The following is a 20468-nucleotide window of genomic DNA, read 5'->3' as shown; positions in this document are numbered from 1 at the left end:
AATCAGAGAGGCTGCTGGATTTGAAGCTTGAACCTTTGTAAAAAGTGTCGAGTGCACTTCCATTCGGCAATGTCACCGCCTCGTGGTTGGCATAGGTCTTGGTGCAAGTGATGCAATCGGAGGCCCTGTCCAATTCCGCCCCCCCCCTCCACTTTATATTCGGGTGGCTGGTAAAAACACTTAAAACACGTAATTTTTACGCACTGGTGTAAAATGGAAGAGCCATACATTTTGGACCTCTGGAACATGTACCAAAGGGTTTATGTAGATTGTTTTACAACCCTCTACCTAGACTCTTAATGTGTGCAGAGAGGACCAATTACAATTCATACGAGTCAGAGGAGACTTTTGGTACAGGTATCTTTTGTCGATAAAACACCACACAACACCCATTGTTTAGAAATCTTTATTCAAATACTACATTATGTCCAGATACTGCATTTATAAGCTATTTTAGGTACATGCACTGGTTTGTAAATGATTTCATGAAGAAAAATGAATAAATCCATTAAGTATTTTCAATCTATGGGATACAAATCGCGGCATACAAATCGCTGTATATAGCAGTGTGCAACTATTGTAATTATAATAATGTTTTACCTGTTGCCATGATTATATTGCTGACATAATCATGTCTAGCCTACTTCATTTCGCCCCACCTGATTTTGTTAGTCGTAGTTACATGATAAAATAATTAGTTTGTGGTTAACAACACCGCCACTGTATAAATTCGTGTTCTGTCCACCTCAAATATGTCGTTTTCACATGTTAGATGTAGCATGTAGAATCCTTTCACGGTTAATTCGCCATAATGTGGTTACGTAACTTTCAGAGCGTTTTAAACAAGAATATACATTGTTACCAGCTTTCTGTTGCATTGATCAAAATACTCTTCGAAAAAAGGTTGATTCAGATTAGATGTAACAAGCTTGTGTTAATATTTCAAGAAACATTATGATGTAAATATCAATGATCCAGTATGTGTTAAGACGGTGATGACCATCTTGATGGTGCAGTTCATCAGCCACAAGAATGTCCTTCCAAGTTTAATAACGCGCCATCACCTGCACATTGGAAATTCACGTAAAATACAGTATTATCTTATGAAATATTACTGACAACCAACATTACAACACGGTAATGGTCATTTATACTCTTTGGTTCATTCGGTAAAGTCACGTAGGTGAAAATAAAAATATTAAAATTTAGAAAACTTCTAATCTAGAATTAATGGTCGTTTCTAAATGTAATTGTAATGTTAATGGCCAATACAATGGTTGAAACCACTGTACAATGTCACAGGCCCAATATTGACATAAAATGAATCATTTTTATTTTCATGTCTAAATATCTGGGTATTAAAAAAAAATTCTTGCATACACTTCGTAGTGTCGTTGCAGCCCTGTAAATTAATTAATTTTATATTTTAATATAATTTTGATGCTTTTACCCTTAAAATCTGTCTAGTTTGCTAAAATATGTTTAGGTTCTTGATCCATTTGACCAATTACTGGTTTCTGGTGTAAATATGAACTTTTTACATTAGGGAGACTTGATCTTTTGGAAAAAGATCATATGACTGGCAATTAACTCTTTTTTTTTTTATCTAAGAAGGCCTTCCTGAGTCTCAAATGTAAATTGATTAAGGGTCCTCACTGGGATTCACGTCGGGTTGCCATATTTTCTATAGGCCAAATCTAGACATTTCTCAGGTAACATAGACCTATCAACACTGTACCACATAATACCATAATAGAATTTAAACAATACTAACCATTCTAGATATGAATCATTTCCCGTCACCCGAACAGAACTGTCTGTGTAAAACCCAGATCAAACCTGAACAAGTGGGAACCCTAGTTTGAGGACCTACAGCATTACTCGTTCAAACCAACCCCGTGTCCTCGTTTCACATTCCATTTTAAACCTCCTCTCTGCCCTTCTTCACCAATCACCCTTCTGAAATTTTCCGCTCTTTTACGATCCGTTTCTCCTCACAAATCCGATCAGAGTATCATCCACACACCAATATGATTACGTGTCGTGCACGCCAGTGCTCACACCCCCGATCTCTATTCCTTGCCCGAGTGTGCTGTGTGTGCGTGACGTCAGTGACCCCTGACCTCCGACCCTTATATTCTTAGGTTTTTTCCGGTAAAGTCACGTAGGTAAAAACATTTAAATTGAAATTAATAAAAGTAAAATAAAAATAAAATAAAAAATCACGACGTTTCGGAGGCAACACAAGCTTCCGTCTTAAGGTGGAACCGTCACAGCACGATAGCTGTATCAAGTGAGAGAAATTCCAAGAAAACAGTCCTTGTATATATACTGGTTGAGGGTGGGAGGAGTCAAGGCAGGCCCCTGGATATTATTATTATTGTGAGGTTCGGTGCGGCTGAAGCACGCTGCTAGGAATGAGCCTTTGTTGTGTAGACTGGTTAAACTGGGAGGTTCCAAGAGTCGTTAAGGTGCGGCTGATGTAAAGGTGCGTGTAAATGGGACTGAGCCTTAGTTATGTACTTGGTGTATCCCCCGTTTGCGTGATTGACATGTGCGGCGTGTGTGATGTCGAGTGCGGAAGGTATGCGTGCTGTTTGTATAGTGCGAATGTGTGAGGATGGGCGAGACATCCTCTACACATGCATCCATTTAATGTACTGCCATCTTATAGTCAGTCCAAGTTTTAGTTCTAGATGAAGTCTGAGCCACCAGCCTCACATCGAAAATACTGCATCATAAATTTATGCCACCATGTTCAACAAATGATAGAGATATAGCATTAAATATATGCATTTGCAGAGTGTATAAACACTTTTAAAAATATGTATAACCGATTAAAATAGTATACGAGCTTGTGCATAACATTAGCAATTTGAATGTGCAGCTTACGTTTTGAATCCAGGGAATGTAGGCAGATATACGAGTGAAGATTGTAGGCAAATAGTAATCTTTACAATTCATTGCCGATGTAATTGAAACCACGCCATGCACAACCCATGAATTGTCACTCTTCCGACATAGTAGCGGTCCACCCCCATCACCCTTTGAACGAACGGAAAAGTCATTGTTAAATCATTTTCGTTAACCACATCTGAAGTTATGAGTCGACACAATTCTTACATCTGTCAGACTGTCAAATACTGTACTGTGTGAAAACTTTTGATGCATTTTGAGCAAGTAATCCATGCACTGTACTACTTGGGCACATTATTCCTAAAAACACTTTCACAACAAAATGTTTATAAATTGTGACTCAAGCAATAAATATTCTTACATTGCATGCACCGCTTGATCCATCACCAGCACACATTGTGTTTGTAGGTAACAGAGAACCCCAAAATGCATTTGTTTTGCATTGTTTGTCGTCAATCACTGGTAGGTTGGCTTGCTGGAGCGTACTGGTAAATAAACCATCGACTGAAATATATCAGAAAAATTACAAATAAAACTCAGTCACAACTCTCTTACAATAGAATAATCTCATTTATAGATATATTGTACAGTATACAGTCGAGTCACAAAACGTTTTCCTTTTTCAAAAAGGCAGAATTCCACGAGAAGCTGCACCAAACACGGCAACGCATTTAAGTTAAGGGAGGCATAAGGGAATTCTACCATGATGTGGTGAAATCTCATCTGTAACAGCATTGTGCAAAGTTACGAATGTCCACAAAGGTCAACACACAACAGATTAATGCAGGTGATCCCTCAACACCTGGCTGTTGGTTATGTTGTCAGATCCTGCCACTGTTGTAGAATTACCAGCTGACCCCCAGAGACAACGCCTTGGTCAACCACCTTTGGGAGTCCACTTCAGTGCCTTTCTTGATAGTCTTCCCTCCATCCTGGTACTACTAATGTAATTGTAGTGAGTCCAACTGAGTCGCAGACGTTATTCTTCAGAGGCAACACATTTATTGTAACGTGTATACACAAAGGGGTAACTGCCTCTTTACCAGATACAGCCTGGGATGGTAACCGCCAAGCTAACTACACTATGCGTAGGAATTACAGCCACGAAGGGTCGAACCCTCACTTGGGTCCCCGGCCACGTGTTGATGCCTCATAGGATGTAGGGCTTTCATCTTGTAGACGTAGAGCTTCCAGCTTGTAGAATGAAGCGACCCCGGTCCCTCTCAGGGACCCACCTTATGTCCTCCCGGGTCGGGACCGGCTCCGCCCTCGGGCCCTCCCACCTTCTCGAGTGTTCGAGCTCCCTCTCGATCCCCCTTGAGAGCTCTCCCTGGACACGTGATCACCCCCTAGCCCCCCCCACCTGGGGCCTTCTCTGTGCACACTCCAGATCACGTGTCTGTGGGGTCAACTAGAGTGCCATGGCTTGGGGCAACCCTGTCCCTGGGCTGACACTCTCCCGCTCCCGCTTGTGGGAGCCTGCAGTACACGCTATGCGTGGTGCCCACGCTATCCCAGAGCTCACCAAGCCATGCTAGGGCTGGTACTACACCCATGTACGGGGTGTACGCGATGACAGTACATCGCACGCCGTGCTATGCTAAAGCCGGCATCAAACAGCAACCCACCCTGTGCTATCTGTGACATAGGAACATCGCACGCCACGGCCCTCCCGGGCCGGCACCATACAGTGACATCCCCGATGTCACTACATAATTAACCGTGGAAGGATGATAGTAATGTTAACGAGGCCGGTTTTTGGACGGTGTTACCACAATAATTTATACAAAGTAATAGAGGAATCCCTCGCCAACCGCGGTTTATTACTTGTATAGCGTTTTACCAACCGCGGTCTGGACATTTTAGTATCCACGAGTTAGCACGGTGTTCAGCAAGTCACATGACGTATTACATCATTGCATTATAGCATGACATTGTATTGCGTGACATCATTGTTACAAAATTGCAGGCCCGGAGGAAGAAGGGGGAGGGTGGGCCGAGCCCCTCCTCCTAAACAGTTCTTCCCCCATCATCCCATTGTAATAATTATGATGAATAATAAAGGTATGTAAAGTCAATGTAATGTTTATTTATGTTTTATTAAGTTGTGTAATTTACTATATTTTATTCGGTGTTTAGTTTATAAACAGGCAACTTAGTAAAGCTATGACGAGTCTGACCGTGGGCGTGGTACCCCTAACCCCCTATTTCCCAAAGGCCCTGAACTTTACCAACCGCGGATTTCCATCCCGTGGCATTTACCAGGAACCTAACCTCCACAGTTGGTGAGGCATTTCTATACTAATTTCATTGATACTACAGGGATGATTAGCGAAGTTGACTTCAGACTGGGAGTTGAAGTAACATCATTCCCATTTGTTCGCTCTCACCACAGTGCTACCAAGGTCCATGTACCGTGAGACGGCAAAAAGTGTTTCAGTGTTCGATCAAATATCTTTATTACTTTAAAATTGCGGAAAACTTAACAACAAAGGCGATCACTGTCAAAATTAAATACAACGCATGTCAAACAACATTTGATGGAACTGGTTACGAGATGTTAACTGCCTCGCCTGGTAAGCAGGAAGTCGTGGGTTCAGTCCCAACCCTGATGCCTGTATATTTCGAGTTTGCATGCTCTCCCCGTCATCCCGTGGATTTTTCTTCAGGTCCTGCAGTTTTTCACTCCACATTTGGAATCGACATGCATTTAATTATTGGGCTGCTCTAAATTTCCATGCGATAAACCATTTCATTGAGCTATCATTTGTCGCTAGATTGCTTCTGAAAAAGAGCTATATTGCTCAGTGGGCCTTACCTGATAAAATACAAAGTCATAGAAACATTCCAATAGAGCAGCGCTTCTCAGCCTTGTTTTTTTCCACGGCACACTTTTGAGCTTGCTAAATCTTAATGGCACACTGAACCAAAATATCACTGTTGGCCCTTCATCCATTCATTGATTGATCATAGCTCATGATGATGTGTGTGTGTGTGCACGCATTTCTTTCTCAAGTGAGAGGCCACAGTGGTGGACTTGGTGCCATAATGGAAATATGGAATTTACAGTCACATGTGTCGCTGTCTCTTTGTTCACCGTGTGTTCCCCTGGCCTCGTTGCAACTCAATTGGAACTGCAGACACGTGAGGCTGGGGTTTATTCATTGGGGGGAGAACCCGGCTCAGCCAATCATCTAAGAAGGGGGGACTTGTGTGTTTAAGTATGTGTGTGTGACAATTTGTTGAATTTATCTGTGTCCAATTTCATCGTCTATTTACGGTGATGTTTGTGTTAATTACTTTCATTGCATTGTGTGTTTATCAATTCGAAAATACTGCGGCACACCTCGGACTTTGCCGCAGAACCGCCAGTGTGCCGCAGCACGCCGGTTGTCAAGCATTGCAATAGAGGACTCTTCTAGATGTACGGTATTCATAATTGTAAAGGTATTTGTGAGTAAAATACATTATAATTATTATGACTATTATTACATTGATGATTTATGTTACTCATTGCACGTTATACTCCTATATTCCATATTTGTTTTGTGACTACCTAATGTATACGTGGTCATCCTTGTTGCGACCTACTTATTCTGGAGCCCCAGCCGATGACGTAGCATGTACTTGTCGATGACAGTCGCTCGTCGTCACTGGGAAGGCAGGCGAACTGTATTCCAGTGTCCGGCGTCACCGGTGCTTTCAGCTTAATCAATCCAATGTTATTTCTATACACAATGAAATCGTTTATATTGAAAATGAGAAGATCTGAGATAAGCATCAAGATATAAAACTTGTACACATTATGGTGGATTGGCTCCTGAAGGTATGTAAACAACAAATGTATTAATTGTTAAACCTACACACTCGATTTAGTTTATTATCAAAAATGTAGGACGGGAAATGGTAGCATCGCATTTTCGTGTCACCTTAAACAGAACTAATACCGTCATCTAGGTGAATTTGATGTCATTAATTTAAATCCAGATACAGTATCAGCAGAGCTACATTCCAATAATGACCCTTGTAAAGGTGATCAACCGATCGAGTGTACCAACCAAACAGTGTATAACGAATAACTGGGACACAATGGATCAACGTTCATGTCGCGCCCCCATCAGTATCCGAGTCTGCCTGGGGAAACAAATGATACTACTAGCAGACTAAATTCGAAGAGAAGCTTCGTGAGAAGAGCCTCAAATAATTCTGGTCAAAGTCCCAAAGCCGAGAACACACAGCACCAAGATCACATTTCAGTCGGAGCAGCCCTACGAATCCTCCAACTTAATGTCGAAGGCGTGTCGGCAGCCAAACGCAGCGTCATTGAAGTCGTTGCTGCCCAACACTGATAATTTCATCTGCCTACAAGAAACCCACATTGGCCCAATCCACAAACTCAGTGGAGGTCTACTCGCCCTCAACTCAGCAGGACCGGAAAGCAACCGCTTGGCTTAGGGACTTTGCATTCGCTAAATATAATAAATTGAATAACTATCAAGATCTAAATCTGACATCCTGGCCAGAAACCGAAGGGAAAACAATATTGAAATGTTTGCCTTATAGGAGACGCACTTTGAGGACAGCATGTAGATGGCAAGCTACCAAATACATTGTTACACCCTTGTTGACTCCATCTACCACCCTAATATTCTCGCCACCTTGCTTAGGCAAGGCTTAAAGGTATACGCCCTCAAGTATACCACAACAAGTGACGGAACATCGACAATTACTGTCACAGTTAGTCATGTGATGGTCATAGATGTTTCCAAGCCCCTGAATAAGGAATGGCCATTACCACCACTGCCAGCAGTCACTCACCCCGCTATATATGTGGGTGACTTCAATAGCAACCACACAAAATGGGTTTACTCAGAAAATATTGAAGCCACTGCATTTGTTTTGATGGGACGAGTGACACATGAAATTAGCAGCCTGCACGTCCTTTGGATGTGACCATCCGTCCCTTCAGCCACCCAACCAGCACAACTTTTCATGATAATACAGTAAAATATAAAAGTACCTGTGTTGAACAAGGTTCCTCCCCACCCCCAACGTCACCAGCAGCCCCTACCTCTTGCACGTGACAACCCTCAGCCCCCCCCCTCCTACCCGCATGCGCCCCCAGTCGCCCCCCCCAACCCGTGTCCCCCTCCTCGCGCACCCCTTCACGCGAGCGGCCCCGCCCCCCCCACTGCACGCCCCCACTCACTGCTGGCCACCCGCATGCCCCCTCCCCTCTGCGCACGTGGGCGACGCATGGCAAGCCAGCCAGCAAAACTTTTTCCTAATAAAGTATGGGTGGTCATACGATGATCATTCGTCGCAAAATCACGCTAAACATTTTTTTTTTGTGGGAAGGACAGTTACACAGAAACTGACACTATATTAAAGTAGATGTGTAATACTCACTCCCTGGTGGTGATGTTAAGTCCGGAATGGTAAGCAGTTAGGTAGATTTCTGAAACATTTGCCCCAGCCTCCTGCTGGTATATATTGTGCTTGCCAAGCACAACTCGCATATAATAATCCTTTCTGCGGATATCACATAAACAACGCAACTCAAACAGCTTTATTCCATTTAAGGGCTTCCAATTTTCTAATAAATAACAAAGTACCATTCATCATAAGAAACAAAAGCATGGCTACATAACACATTCCTGCGGAGGGAGCTGGTAGGAACATTGGGTTGCTCGGTCAATGGCCAGGGTCAACGGCGGCGTGGTGTATTCCGCAAATATGCCCGACTGTGAGGGCGGGCACAAGCCGGCGTGAGTAGGTTAAACGTTGAGTTTTATAAGGGCACCACGGGGTGACCAGCCCCTCTCCACCCAGCCCCACTCCTCCCATCCTCCACCCAGCCCCACCCTCCCCACCCAGCCTCTCCCTGCACGACGGACACAATAATCCCCTGTGGGCTGGTGTAACCAAGAGGTTCCTACCAGTATAATAAAATATCTACAACGTATATCTGTATACCCAGCACAATAGCAGGTTTGTGATTATTAATATCTAAAAACTGGAATGCAAATGAAAAACGTACGTGGCACATCTGGCAGTTGTGAGAACCCACTGTGGGGCGATGAGGGTTCCACTACAACTGTGGTACCATGCGTTTGTCGTCAAATTGTAGATTTGCACAGATACCTGTTGTCATCACATCAACATACAATTGAGAAGTCAAAGTTCATAATCATTTAAAGATACACTTCAGAATCTTAATTTCGACTGGAGAAATCTGATGAGCTATGAAGCTCTTTTGAAAGATGTCCAGTGGGGGCAGGTCAGAAATATACAAATATACACCTAACATACATGCACCGATTTATTAACATAAATGCTTATATGCTCATGATAGAGGTGTAATGACAGTGCGGAGAGATACAGTGTAGCTCCCCGGGACCATGGTTACCGGTTACTAAGGGACGGGATATTAATGAGGATTCATGAGCAGGGAGCCAATGGCGAGAGAGAGTTAATAAAGGACGAGTTAATGAGGATTCAGGAGACGGGAGCCGATGGGGTAGAAGGACGTGAGCGGCAGGGACAGGTGCAGTTAAGAGGATTGAGACTTTGGGTGTGGCCTGACCGGGCGAGGATAAAGAGCGAAGGCAAGGGGCTGTTTTGGTGTGGGGAACCGTAGTCGTTATCGCCTGAGATCGGGTCGTCTCGTCTCCACCTGCGAGCTGTCTTGAGCTAGGAATCTGTGTGTCTCAGATAAAGTTGTCTCATCACCCAAGAGTACGGAGTTACTCGCGATGTTTTGTTGCAGTTTTCATTGAACTTTATTCATAATAAATATACAGAAGAGAAAATGGCGTCTCTGAGAGCGACATTACACAGGCATCGAATCATGCACAGTAATCTATATAAAATGTACACAAAAAGGTGGAATCTTTTTTTAAATCGAATATTGACAAACATTAATTGTGGAATAGAAAATAAATAAAGGATAATTTTTTTTAGCAGTGGGGATTGGACATGGTGGATGATTATTTGTGGTGTGCAGGCACAACTCCGCAAACGGCACCACAATCCTCATTAACATTACTTCCAAACAGAATATTTTTTTTCAACGGTTTTACTTAAGTTGATTCCTCTGTTTGTCTGGGTCAAATCTTGTAATATAAATTTCGTCCACTTCCCGTTGTCCAATCAACTCCACATTTTGTAAACATACTCGGATCCAGTGACAATTCATGCCTGCATCGGCATCAATTAATCAATTAATTCTCTACTTTGAAGCAATTTACATTTTATATGGACGCCTTATTATTTAGATATATTTGTGTAGGTCAAAAACGCCGCAGTCCCTAAACTGTGGAATTGGCTCGCACAAAAACGCAGGCACCGCGTGTCTCAGGCACCAGTGACGTACTTCTCGACCGTGAGTTAAACTAAGTTGTTTATTTAATAGGCTGACGTTTATCGATACATTTTCACATGCCAACGCAATATTAGTTTATCTTTGTATTTGGCATTGTTTTTGAGCTTTACTATACTATCAGTATGAATAAATATGACTGAGTAGTACTTCCAATGTCTTAAACTGTAGTTCACTCAAATTAACCTGTTACAAGCTTTCTATAGTAATGAGTGGTAGATGGTAGTCTTCACGTGGCCCACCTGTTATGTGTTTTCGCGTGACCTTGAACACAACTTACATCGTCATCTAGGTGAAATGGATCGGGTGAATTTGAATCCTGATAGGATCGGTTGAGATAAATGCCAAAAAGGCAATAAACCGAATGGTCGTGGTCTTCGAGTTTATCAACTAGATATTGACAGACTCAAGACCTAAATGTAACTTTCTGGTCAGAAACGTAAAGGAATACAGGTCGGTATCCCTCAATTTACAAAAGGGATGTGTTTTTCAAAAAAACACGTAAAATAAAATGTCGTAAATCAGTATGGCTTTACACGCACATGGGGTGGGCGGTGACGTCATGTCTCCCTGAGCTACTTAAGCTGAAACCCGTGACTTGGGTCGTCGTGAGAGCCGGAAACATGAGAGGGTGGAAGTCGGAACCCAGGGTAGGGTAGCCTAGCATGAGGCTAGAGTGGCTGCTTCACCCGGCCGGGCGATGTTGGTTTATCCCTCGACCGGTGCAGTGGGAAGAGCCCGGGTAGCGTGTGTGTTAGGGACTCCCAGTACCCTATCCCTGGGGAGATATATATTAGCCCGTCCAACATAGGCGTAAGTCCCTAAGTAACCCTAAGCTGGCTGGTCTTGGGTCTTGAGCTGCGACTGGCCCCGATCGGCCAGGGAACGGCCCTTTTATCCCTCTTGCCCATCGACGGGTGGGGTTGTGTGGGCTCCCAGATACCCCACAGCCCCCCGTTGGTGGCGCCAAGGGGCTTGGCTGTCTGGGTTGTCTGGGATCCTAGAGCCCGGTGCCGAGGACTTAGCTGCCTCGGATCCTAGAGCCCCCAGCAGCCCCTCCCCTCTTGGGCTGGCACAGTGGCCCCTCCCCTGGGGGTCCGAGGTACCTGCAAATGGGCCCTGTCCACCACTGCTGGTAAGTGTGGCTCATCTATAGCACTACACCTGTAAAACGTTAACAACGCCTCATTAAAGGAGATGGAAGTTGTGAAAAGTGAATGGGTGGAAAAGTAGAGAATAAATAAATATAATTGTTGCTGCAATCTACTACCATAAACATGGCTTCGCCACCATCAGGCAAGGTCTAAATGACTATGCTATCAAGTCCACTACCACAAGCAATGGTTCATCAAAAATAGCCATCAGTTGGTCATGTGATGGGCATCAATGTATTTAAGCCTCCGCATAAGGAATGACCATCACAACCTCTGCCAGCAGGCACTCATTCAGCTATATATGTCGGTGGCATCAATAGCTACCACACACACCCCATGGTGCTACTCAGAAAATGATAACAACAGAGAGAAACTCGTGGAATGGTTGTCAGCACAGGATACATTCCTTATATGACCACATACATCCGGGGCACATTTCATTCAGCCGATGGAAAACTCACTGAAGTGGAAGGGGCCCTCGGGACCATAAAATCTTAGCAAGGCATAGGAATGTGATGGCCTTTGTCCTGAGTTCCTAAAGAACTTGGGAATATATGGACCATCATAAACAAGACAGGTAATTTTTTTACTTAAAGCTTTCGTGACTGCAGGAATTCATATTCTTTGGGTCTTTCGGTAAAGTCACGTAGATATATTCAATTAATAAAAATAAAATAAACAAAAACCACGACATTTCGATCACAACACAAGCGATCGTCATCAGGAAGACAAAAAAGACAGGTAATATCCGGAAATAATGGAATCTTTCCAGTTGTCCCCATACTGAAACCCATAAAACTGCAAGACTCGCTCTCAAGCTCTAGGCCAATATCTCTCATGTCCTCCACTTCCAAGCTAATGGAACGTGCATGCTTGCCTGATTTTCCCCCATTATTGACCCCTAATTGCCGATTTTAAAGTGGCCGTAGCTGTTGTGAACAGAAGGTAGCATTCAGCTTGAAGAGAAAACCGATACAGTAATGATTGACCTCTGCAGCCTATGATACCGTTGGCAGCCAAAATCGAAGTCGTTCAACTGTGCACCTAATTGACGTGATGGTCGGCAAATGTACTTTGAGGATACGCCTCACTGTTGAACACAGCCACGAGAGTTATGAACAATATCATTCCTTAGGGCTTGGTGCTAGCACCGCCACTATGTAACACATGTAACCTGCCATGTACATCTTTTTGCAAGTTTATATATACACATGACATAAACTTTAAACTAAACTTTTTTTATTTAACCTTGCCACACAGGGCACAACTTTCGAGACCATTGTCAATTCTATAACAGAAATATTTTCATTGTTGGAGACTACCCAAATCCTCCAAAAACCACCAAAAGTGGACTCCACCTGAATAATTCTTCAGAAGATGGGACCCTTAATGTGTCTTTTGTGGTAAGCCAGTGCACTATGATCCCACTCCAAGATATCTAGGGGTTATCATGGATAGACGCCTGACCTTTGAGCCCCATACAGTATAAAACAGATCTGTGAAAAGACAAATTAAAACATCGTCTTTCTACTAAAACTTTCAGGAATGACCCAAGGCACCAGAAAACAGATGTGAACTGCCGCCCTGTCACTGATCAATTCAGTTGCAGAGTATTGCACTCCAGCCTCGTCCGGGAGCTCATACACAAAACTGCTAGATGTACAATTATCTACCGCAATGGGTATCATCACTGGAATTCTGAAACCAACACCAATCTCCTGGATCGCTCTTCTGGTGAACATTCTGCCACCAAATATCCACAGAGATATGCACACTACAGTACATGGTATTTCGATGTTTTCTTTCAAACAACCGACCAATTAACCAAGATCTCAACAATGTGCCTAGCTGCCAACTCAGGTTCCGATCCCTCTTCTGGGTTCGTGCTGTCACCATCCTAGAGTCTCATCCAGATTCGGAAGAACGCTGGCAAAGAGTAGAACGACGCGGACATCCAGAATAAAACCTTATTTGAGACTTAAACATGGCACCTCCTGGCTTTGAAACGCCTCGAAGACACTGGTGCAACCATTAACTGTATCATAATATCAATAGGCCGATGCACACATCTCCATGAATGCAATATCAAAGACAAGTCATAGTGCGATTGTAACCATGCAACACTATAAAAACTCTCTCTTGAAGCCCTCTCATGGCTAGCAGACCTCGACATTAGCATTCAGCTCAAGAACATATTGCCATATGCAAGTAAAGCATCTACAGTCAGCATTGTACCGTCAGTTACACAATACTTAAGCAATTAAAGGTGCCCAATTATTTATGCCACATTACTTCCAAGTGATAAATTAATCCAAATAATATTTTGTAAAGTGCTCATTTAATTGGTCATCGTGATTTATTTCTGATCTTTAATGAGTGTACTCTGTACATGTTATATTTAGACCTGGCCGATCCTGTGCAGGCAAACTACAAAACCTCACATAGCATATCGAAAATGGTTACCAACAGAAGATGATCACTGGCACAGCGTTTGTTGATCCGTCTGCTGCAATGACACTGTTCAACACCGTATCTTGATCCACAAACTGTACCTCATGAATGGCGACCTAGACCTTAGCCAGACCATTCGTAACCTCCTAGAGAACAGACGCTTCTATGGTCAGAAAAGTAGATGAGGTTCCCGATTGAATGGCTTACCACAAGGCAGTGTGCTCGCCCCACTTTTATTCAATATCTACAATGATCAGCTACTTCCTGCTGAATTTCAGCGGTTCGTCTATGCTGACGACCTCTGTATTACCGCACTACTGAGGAATTTCGAGAACACAGATAAGATCCCGGAGAGGGGACTGGACAAGATGTCCAGATACTACCTAAAAAAATCATCTCAAACCCAACCCAAGTAAAACCCAAATCTGTGCCTTCCACCTAAGAAATTGGGATGCAGAGCGATACCTGAATATCACTTGGGGAGACCAGAGCCTAGAACACCAGAGTCACCCAGTGTACCTCAGGGTAACACTGGATCGCATACTCAGTTACAAAAATCACACTTTAAATACCAAAGCCAAGGTCAACACACGAAACAACATTCTGCAAAAGCTCGCAAATTCAATTGGGGAGCACATCTGTCCACTCTACGCACCACTTCCTTATCAGTTTTTTTTTAATCTGTGGCTGAATATCCATATTGTACCTGGGGACGCTCAACCCACAGCAAACATGTTGACACTGCCCTAAATGACACGTGCAGAATCGTAACAGGATGCCTGAGAGCCAACTGTCCCCTATCTATATGCACTATCTGGCATAGCGCCCCCCTAACATCAGGAGAGTAGCAGGTGACCACGACCGGCAAGTCAGAGTGACACGTCCGTTATCCGCTGCATGGCCATCAGCCAGCACATCGTCTGTCATCGAGAAACAGCTTCTTGTGCTCCACTGTGCCACTGAGCACATCACCGGAATCTGCGAGAACTTCCCTCTGGCAAAAATAATGGGAAAAATGAAGTGACAAAATTGCTAAATGGAGCCGGTGAGGAATCATCCCCAGTGAGGAGCTCGCATATGGTTCCAATTCCAAATAGCTCACATGGCGGAGCCTAAACAGACTGAGAGTGGGTTTCGACAGATGCAACTCTCGTATGAAATCATGGCGCTTCTGTATAAGCGAAAAATGTGCTTGTCAGGAGAAGCAAACCATGGATCTACTCCTGAGATGCCCTGCAGCACCACAATTCAATCGGCAATAATCATGGAATAATATTTTACAAATAGATGATACGATGATCGTGGATATTACACCATGATATATCATAGTATATCCATGTCACACCAACCATAGTAACAATGTATCGTAGCATCTGTAAATATACTGATTTATTTTTAACACCAATGTAGAGACACAGGAATTGGGGAAGAACACATCCTCAAAGTGACTGTGTGAAAATAATTATATTGATCTCCAGCTGTGATCTAGGAAGCACTAAATGAACAGAAAATTAGAAGAATAGCATGAAACAAAATGGAAAAAGAAAGTTAAGAAAAAGTAAGGCGGGAGGAGATGCTTAATGGAGGCAGAGGTCAGGTCAGAAACGAATGAAAACAAATATCCCTGTATTCTTTTAGTGATCCATGCTACAGGTCCGTATTCATATCCATTAGCGTTCATCATAGATGTGTTGTTCTTAAACTTGAGAAAAATTAGGTCAACTCGGACCGACTGAGTCGATTCGAGTTAGCTGTCCCATGAAAATAAGATGTGTTGTATCAACGTCAAAAAGAACGTAAATAATGCAAATCAATATTCAGCTGTCAGCATAAATGACTAACAAATTTGTATAATGGGTCAATTAATTGTACCGTGTTGTTTATAATCGGAGAGAGCTGTAAAGAGCCAATTGTAATCCACTGTACTGTTTCTATGTTTGAATGTCTATGTTCTCTACCTTCACCAATACGCAGGGATCGGCGTGCTGAAGTTTGAAAAAAGTAGCCCAAGAACACTATTGTTTGTCTACATCCCAGGTGTGAATGCAGAACTTCACATCTAAGAAACGGATTATACTGTCACAATCCTGAAATTTTGAATTGATCTCATACCTGCGAAGGCCAGCTGTGAGGAGTGGCCTCTATACCACCCGCAATGCGGTTATGAGAAATCGCAGAAAAACCACAAGTCTGCGCCGAGACAAATGCTGTGGAAAGATGAGCATACGAGTAATATAAACACTCCTGGTGAAATAATTTAGCAGTTGCATGAAAAAAAACTAGAATCCGAACTAATCTTACTGTAACACATGTGAATACCTTGATTCAGCAGGAAAGTGAAGATCAGAAGAGTGACCATAATTTCTTGATTGGGGTTTTCAACACACTGTCAAATGACCGACATGCAGGCCTATATATACATGGACATACAAGGAAGTGAAATGTATTGATGCGAAACATTTTGCATAGATAAATGTTCTGCGGGCATGGCGTCACGAGTCTACGAGTCGTAGGTAGTATAATTCCATCACTACTTAAAAATTATTGCGTGTTTTTTTGAGTTGTGACAGAAAATATACAAACAGTTCACGAGCGCATTGTGTCATGAATAGTGCATTTCGGTAAAACTAGTAGGTTTATCTTCTTCTTCTATATATAAAAGGGAAATTTGTGAATGTGTATGTTCGAAATGTTTAGCATACTTCCCGACATGCAACAAACTTGAAATTTGGCATGTGGGTATTTTCCAGACTGTACACCATGGAAAAATTATAAAAATACACTTTTGTATTTTGGGGGGGGGGGGGGGGCGCAATAATACATATATTTTGCACGGAAAGTGAGCGGGGACGTCACAGTGACGTCACCCACACACCACGCACACGTGCTGCTGTCGGCCTTTTCCGGCTCAGTGCCGGTGTGGGTTGGTGGTCGGTTGGTGGTGGCTGGAAGTTGCTGCCACTGACGGGAGGGCTCCAACGTTACGAGGCGAGCCAATGGCGAGAGGGCCGCTCGATGTGTGAGTGCGTTGCCTTGTGTGGGTGGTTGAGCGGCTAGATGCAAAGCTTCAAATCGAGACGAGATGCGAGCTGACGATGGCGTTGTTACCCCCCTCACCCACCAACCACCACCAAGGCACCGAAGCCACTGTTTGGCTTCGTCATGGCACGAACGATTGGGTACCAATCCCAATCCACGGTCATTAACTCCTCCGTTGAGAATAATTACACGTGTGATTCCTTGCGTTCACGTACCGTGTCCACCCCATTGCCGTTTAACTCCGTATTATTGTGCAGGGAAATTTAGTTTTCAGGTTCGTGCGGCATGCAGCCGTTTCAATACGGCCAACAACAACAAATATTTTAAACTGCATTGATAATTATACGTGCGATTCATTACATTAACATGTCGTATTCTTGTACAGGGAAATTGAGTTTTCATGTCCATACGGCATACAGCTGTTTCAATACGGGCAAGAGCAAAAAAGGACTTTGTCGGATGGAGGTTGAGATTTATAAGGGGCACGGGTGACCAATAAGGTCTGAATTGGTCTGTAATAAGGTAGGAGGCACTGACAAGGGGTTGACGGGTGTGTATTATGCCCATGTCGACTACGCTGTCAACAATGTGGCGCTTCATCGCGGACGGTGCTTGCTGGGCGCGGTAGTGTAGAGTCGACGGCGGTGTTCCTCATTTTCTAATTGCCCGATAAGACATCATCGGCGTTGAGGACCGCCACACATTTGAAACCAATTGGGGGGGGGGGGGTGGTTGAAAGCACGATGATGGGGGTGGGAGTGTTTTGACATTTATATATGATAGTCGGGGGTCCACATTAAAGGCCGCCACAGGGTCCGCCAATGGCATGCGGCCCTTGCAATGAAGGGCAATGTTGTAGGAGTGCAGGCGGTGCAACTGCCACAGGCTACAAAGTTAGGGTTGGGGGGTTGAAGAGGAGAATTGGACAAGGGGAGATTTTGCTGCAGAAATATCCGTTGTTATACTTTACTTCCTTGCAACCCCGCCAACCTTTCTTTTAAACGTGTTTGTCTATTCATGATTCATGCTTACCTTTCCTATACTTTGCACTCCTATCGTTTTTTTTATCTGCATTTTTGTTCTTGCAATTTTGTGTCCTGGCCCTACTGGACATCTGTGAAAAAGAGTTTTGTCGGTCATCGGATTTCTCCGGGATAAATATAGATTCTGACGTGACACTTGTAAAGTATAAAAATACCCATGGGATACAATTCACGGAATACAATTACGACATATATAGCAGTGTGCACCTATTTTATTTGTAAAAAAAAAATTTTTTACCTGTTGCCATCATGCTGCTGACAACCACGTCGAGCCTACTTAATTTCGCCCCTCCTGATTTTGTTAGTTGTACTTAAATTATAAACTAATCTGTGGTTAACAATACCACAAAATTCGTGTTCTATCCACTCCAAATGCTTCGTTAGACGTAGCGTGCACAATTCTGTTACGGTTCGTTCACCATAAATGTGGTTACATACGTTCAGAGCATTTAAAACGAGAACATACACTTGCTCGTTTTCTATTGGCTTTATCAGTACAGTATACTCTGAAAAAAAACAATAAGTAGATTAATAAAAAATCATATTCTTTAGATGCAGCACAAAAGTAGGGAGCGTTGTATTGCGGGCTACTGCTGATTGCTCTGCTTGGAACTTCTGAAAAAATGATAATACAGTGATACCTCGGTTCACGAACTTAATTCGTGAACTGATTCTGGTCGTGAACCGAATTGGTCGTGAACCGAGGCACATTTTCCCATAGGGTTAAATGTAAATCCGGTTAATCCGTTCTGACCTTTTTTTTGGTTTTTGAAGCACAAAAATATGAAACAAATTACAATACACATTAGTACTGTACAGTATAGTAATGTATAAAGAGAGAACACTAACCTTGCTTGAGATGACTTCAGTAAGCACTCAAACGGGTGAACTGTACAATACAGTAAGTACAGTATTGTACAGTACAGTCGTACAGTACAGTACTGTATGTGCTAAAAAGCACACCAAAAATCAAAAAGTCACTGAAAGTGTCTTCACAGTACTCACAGTACTTCTTTCTGTGTCTCTGCTTCTCTCCACGATCTTCCTACAGGAAGTCACGACCATGTGACAGCCTGGAATTAGCATAAAAATGGCCGCGGCTCCTGTTCGTGAACCGAAGCGGAGTTCGTGAACCGGAGCATATTTTTATGAAATTTTCTGTTCGTGAACCGAGTTGTTCGTGAATCGAAGCGTTCGTGAACCGAGGTATCACTGTACGATGTTTTTTTAAATCTATTTTTTGTTGTTGTTGCATTACCGGTACAATAACCGAATAAAAACAACGAGTAAGACACGTGTTTTTGCACATACTGTAGAGAAATATCTAGCAATAAACATCAACGTTTTCACTGATAAATGAGGGGAGCTTCCGTAGTGTGACAACGGAGCATGTAACCCACACACCACGACAGTTGAAATGGGAAAATATCTTTCCCATTTTAATTGCCGTTTCTTAAATCTCCACTGCTGCTGACCACCCAACAGTATAAATCGTTACACTACAATCGTTTGGCAAGGTTGTATGTGGGTGGGATAAAGTGTGGGTACACCCACCTCTTCCAGTATGTTCGGTCAGCGTAGAAGAGGAAACAATACACAATAGACTGCGTGTAATTACGGCTATTTCGCCAACGGTGGAGTGAGCAAGTAAATAATTTAAGGATTGCACTTTTAACTGAGAAATTATGTACTTAGGCCGCTTTGCAGATTGTACGTTTCCACTTACCAATAAATGCAATCTCTAACATTCCACTGTAAACGGCACCGTTCCCGACTTTTCCGACTGGTAATCCATTCTAAAAGCGGTTATTGGATTACCTCGTGTCATTTAACGACCCTAAATTATACTGGTAGGAACCACCTGGTTCCACCAGCCCACAGGGGATTATTGTGTCCGTCCGTCCGTCGTGCATCCAAAAATAGGAGGGGTGGGGCTGGGTGGAGAGGGGAGGGTGGGGAGGGGCTGGGTGGGGAGGGTGGGAGGGTGGGGAGGGGCTGGGTGGGGAGGGTGGGAGGGTGGGGAGGGGCTGGATGGGGGGTGGGAGGAGTGGGGCTGGGTGGGGAGGGGCTGGTCACCCCGTTGTGCCCTTATAAAACTCAACGTGTAACCTACACATGCCGGGTTGTGCCCGCCCTCACAGTCGGCCATATTTGCGGAATACACCACGCCGCCGTTGACCCTGGCCATTGACCAAGCAACCCAACGTTCCTACCAGCTCCCTCCGCAGGAATGTGTTATGCAAAGGTGTCGGCCCTCCAACGAAATTGCGTGACGGGCGCGCGCGTACTTGTTTCCCACCCGCACGTGATTCGCTAATGGGAATACGTGGGAAGGGGCCATGAATGGTCTCGGCTATTGCCAAACACAGAATTCGGTGTTTTTGCTCAGTGGCTTTGCAAAGATTTGAATTATGTCCAAAGTGTATTCAATAACTGTGTTCACAATTGTATGCTCAATCACTTTTAAATGACGATAGGTGACAT

At 43.5% G+C, this 20468-nt stretch overlaps 1 protein-coding gene across 1 annotated transcript; it reads right to left on the bottom strand.

Moving 5' to 3' along the window:
- Nucleotides 1–392: 392 nt before the first annotated feature.
- LOC133340925 (chymotrypsin-like elastase family member 2B) lies at nt 393–16283 on the bottom strand. The gene is made up of 8 exons (XM_061549426.1): nt 16222–16283; nt 16015–16109; nt 8957–9060; nt 8326–8448; nt 6508–6644; nt 3278–3420; nt 2893–3045; nt 393–1064 (listed from the first exon to the last, which is right to left on the bottom strand). The coding sequence occupies exons 1-8, from the start codon at nt 16259–16261 to the stop codon at nt 1047–1049; spliced, it is 813 nt and encodes a 270-aa protein (XP_061405410.1). The 5' UTR covers nt 16262–16283; the 3' UTR covers nt 393–1046.
- Nucleotides 16284–20468: the final 4185 nt, after the last annotated feature.

This window comes from Lethenteron reissneri, chromosome 10 (assembly GCF_015708825.2).
Source record: "Lethenteron reissneri isolate LAM-NWPU_2019-01 chromosome 10, ASM1570882v1, whole genome shotgun sequence".
In the NCBI taxonomy this organism is placed as follows: domain Eukaryota; kingdom Metazoa; phylum Chordata; class Hyperoartia; order Petromyzontiformes; family Petromyzontidae; genus Lethenteron; species Lethenteron reissneri.
This window is presented reverse-complemented; position numbering and strand designations above follow the sequence as displayed.

Bases quoted from the DNA above. Each gene is read 5' to 3' on its own strand.
- LOC133340925 (XM_061549426.1), bottom strand. From the start codon at position 16,261: ATGGTCACTCTTCTGATCTTCACTTTCCTGCTGAATCAAG. The intron at 16,110-16,221 runs GTATTCACATGT...ATCTTTCCACAG, and splicing joins CACTTTCCTGCTGAATCAAG to CATTTGTCTCGGCGCAGACT. The intron at 3,421-6,507 runs GTAGGTCGCAAC...GATATATTTCAG, and splicing joins CGGCTGGGGCTCCAGAATAA to TCGATGGTTTATTTACCAGT.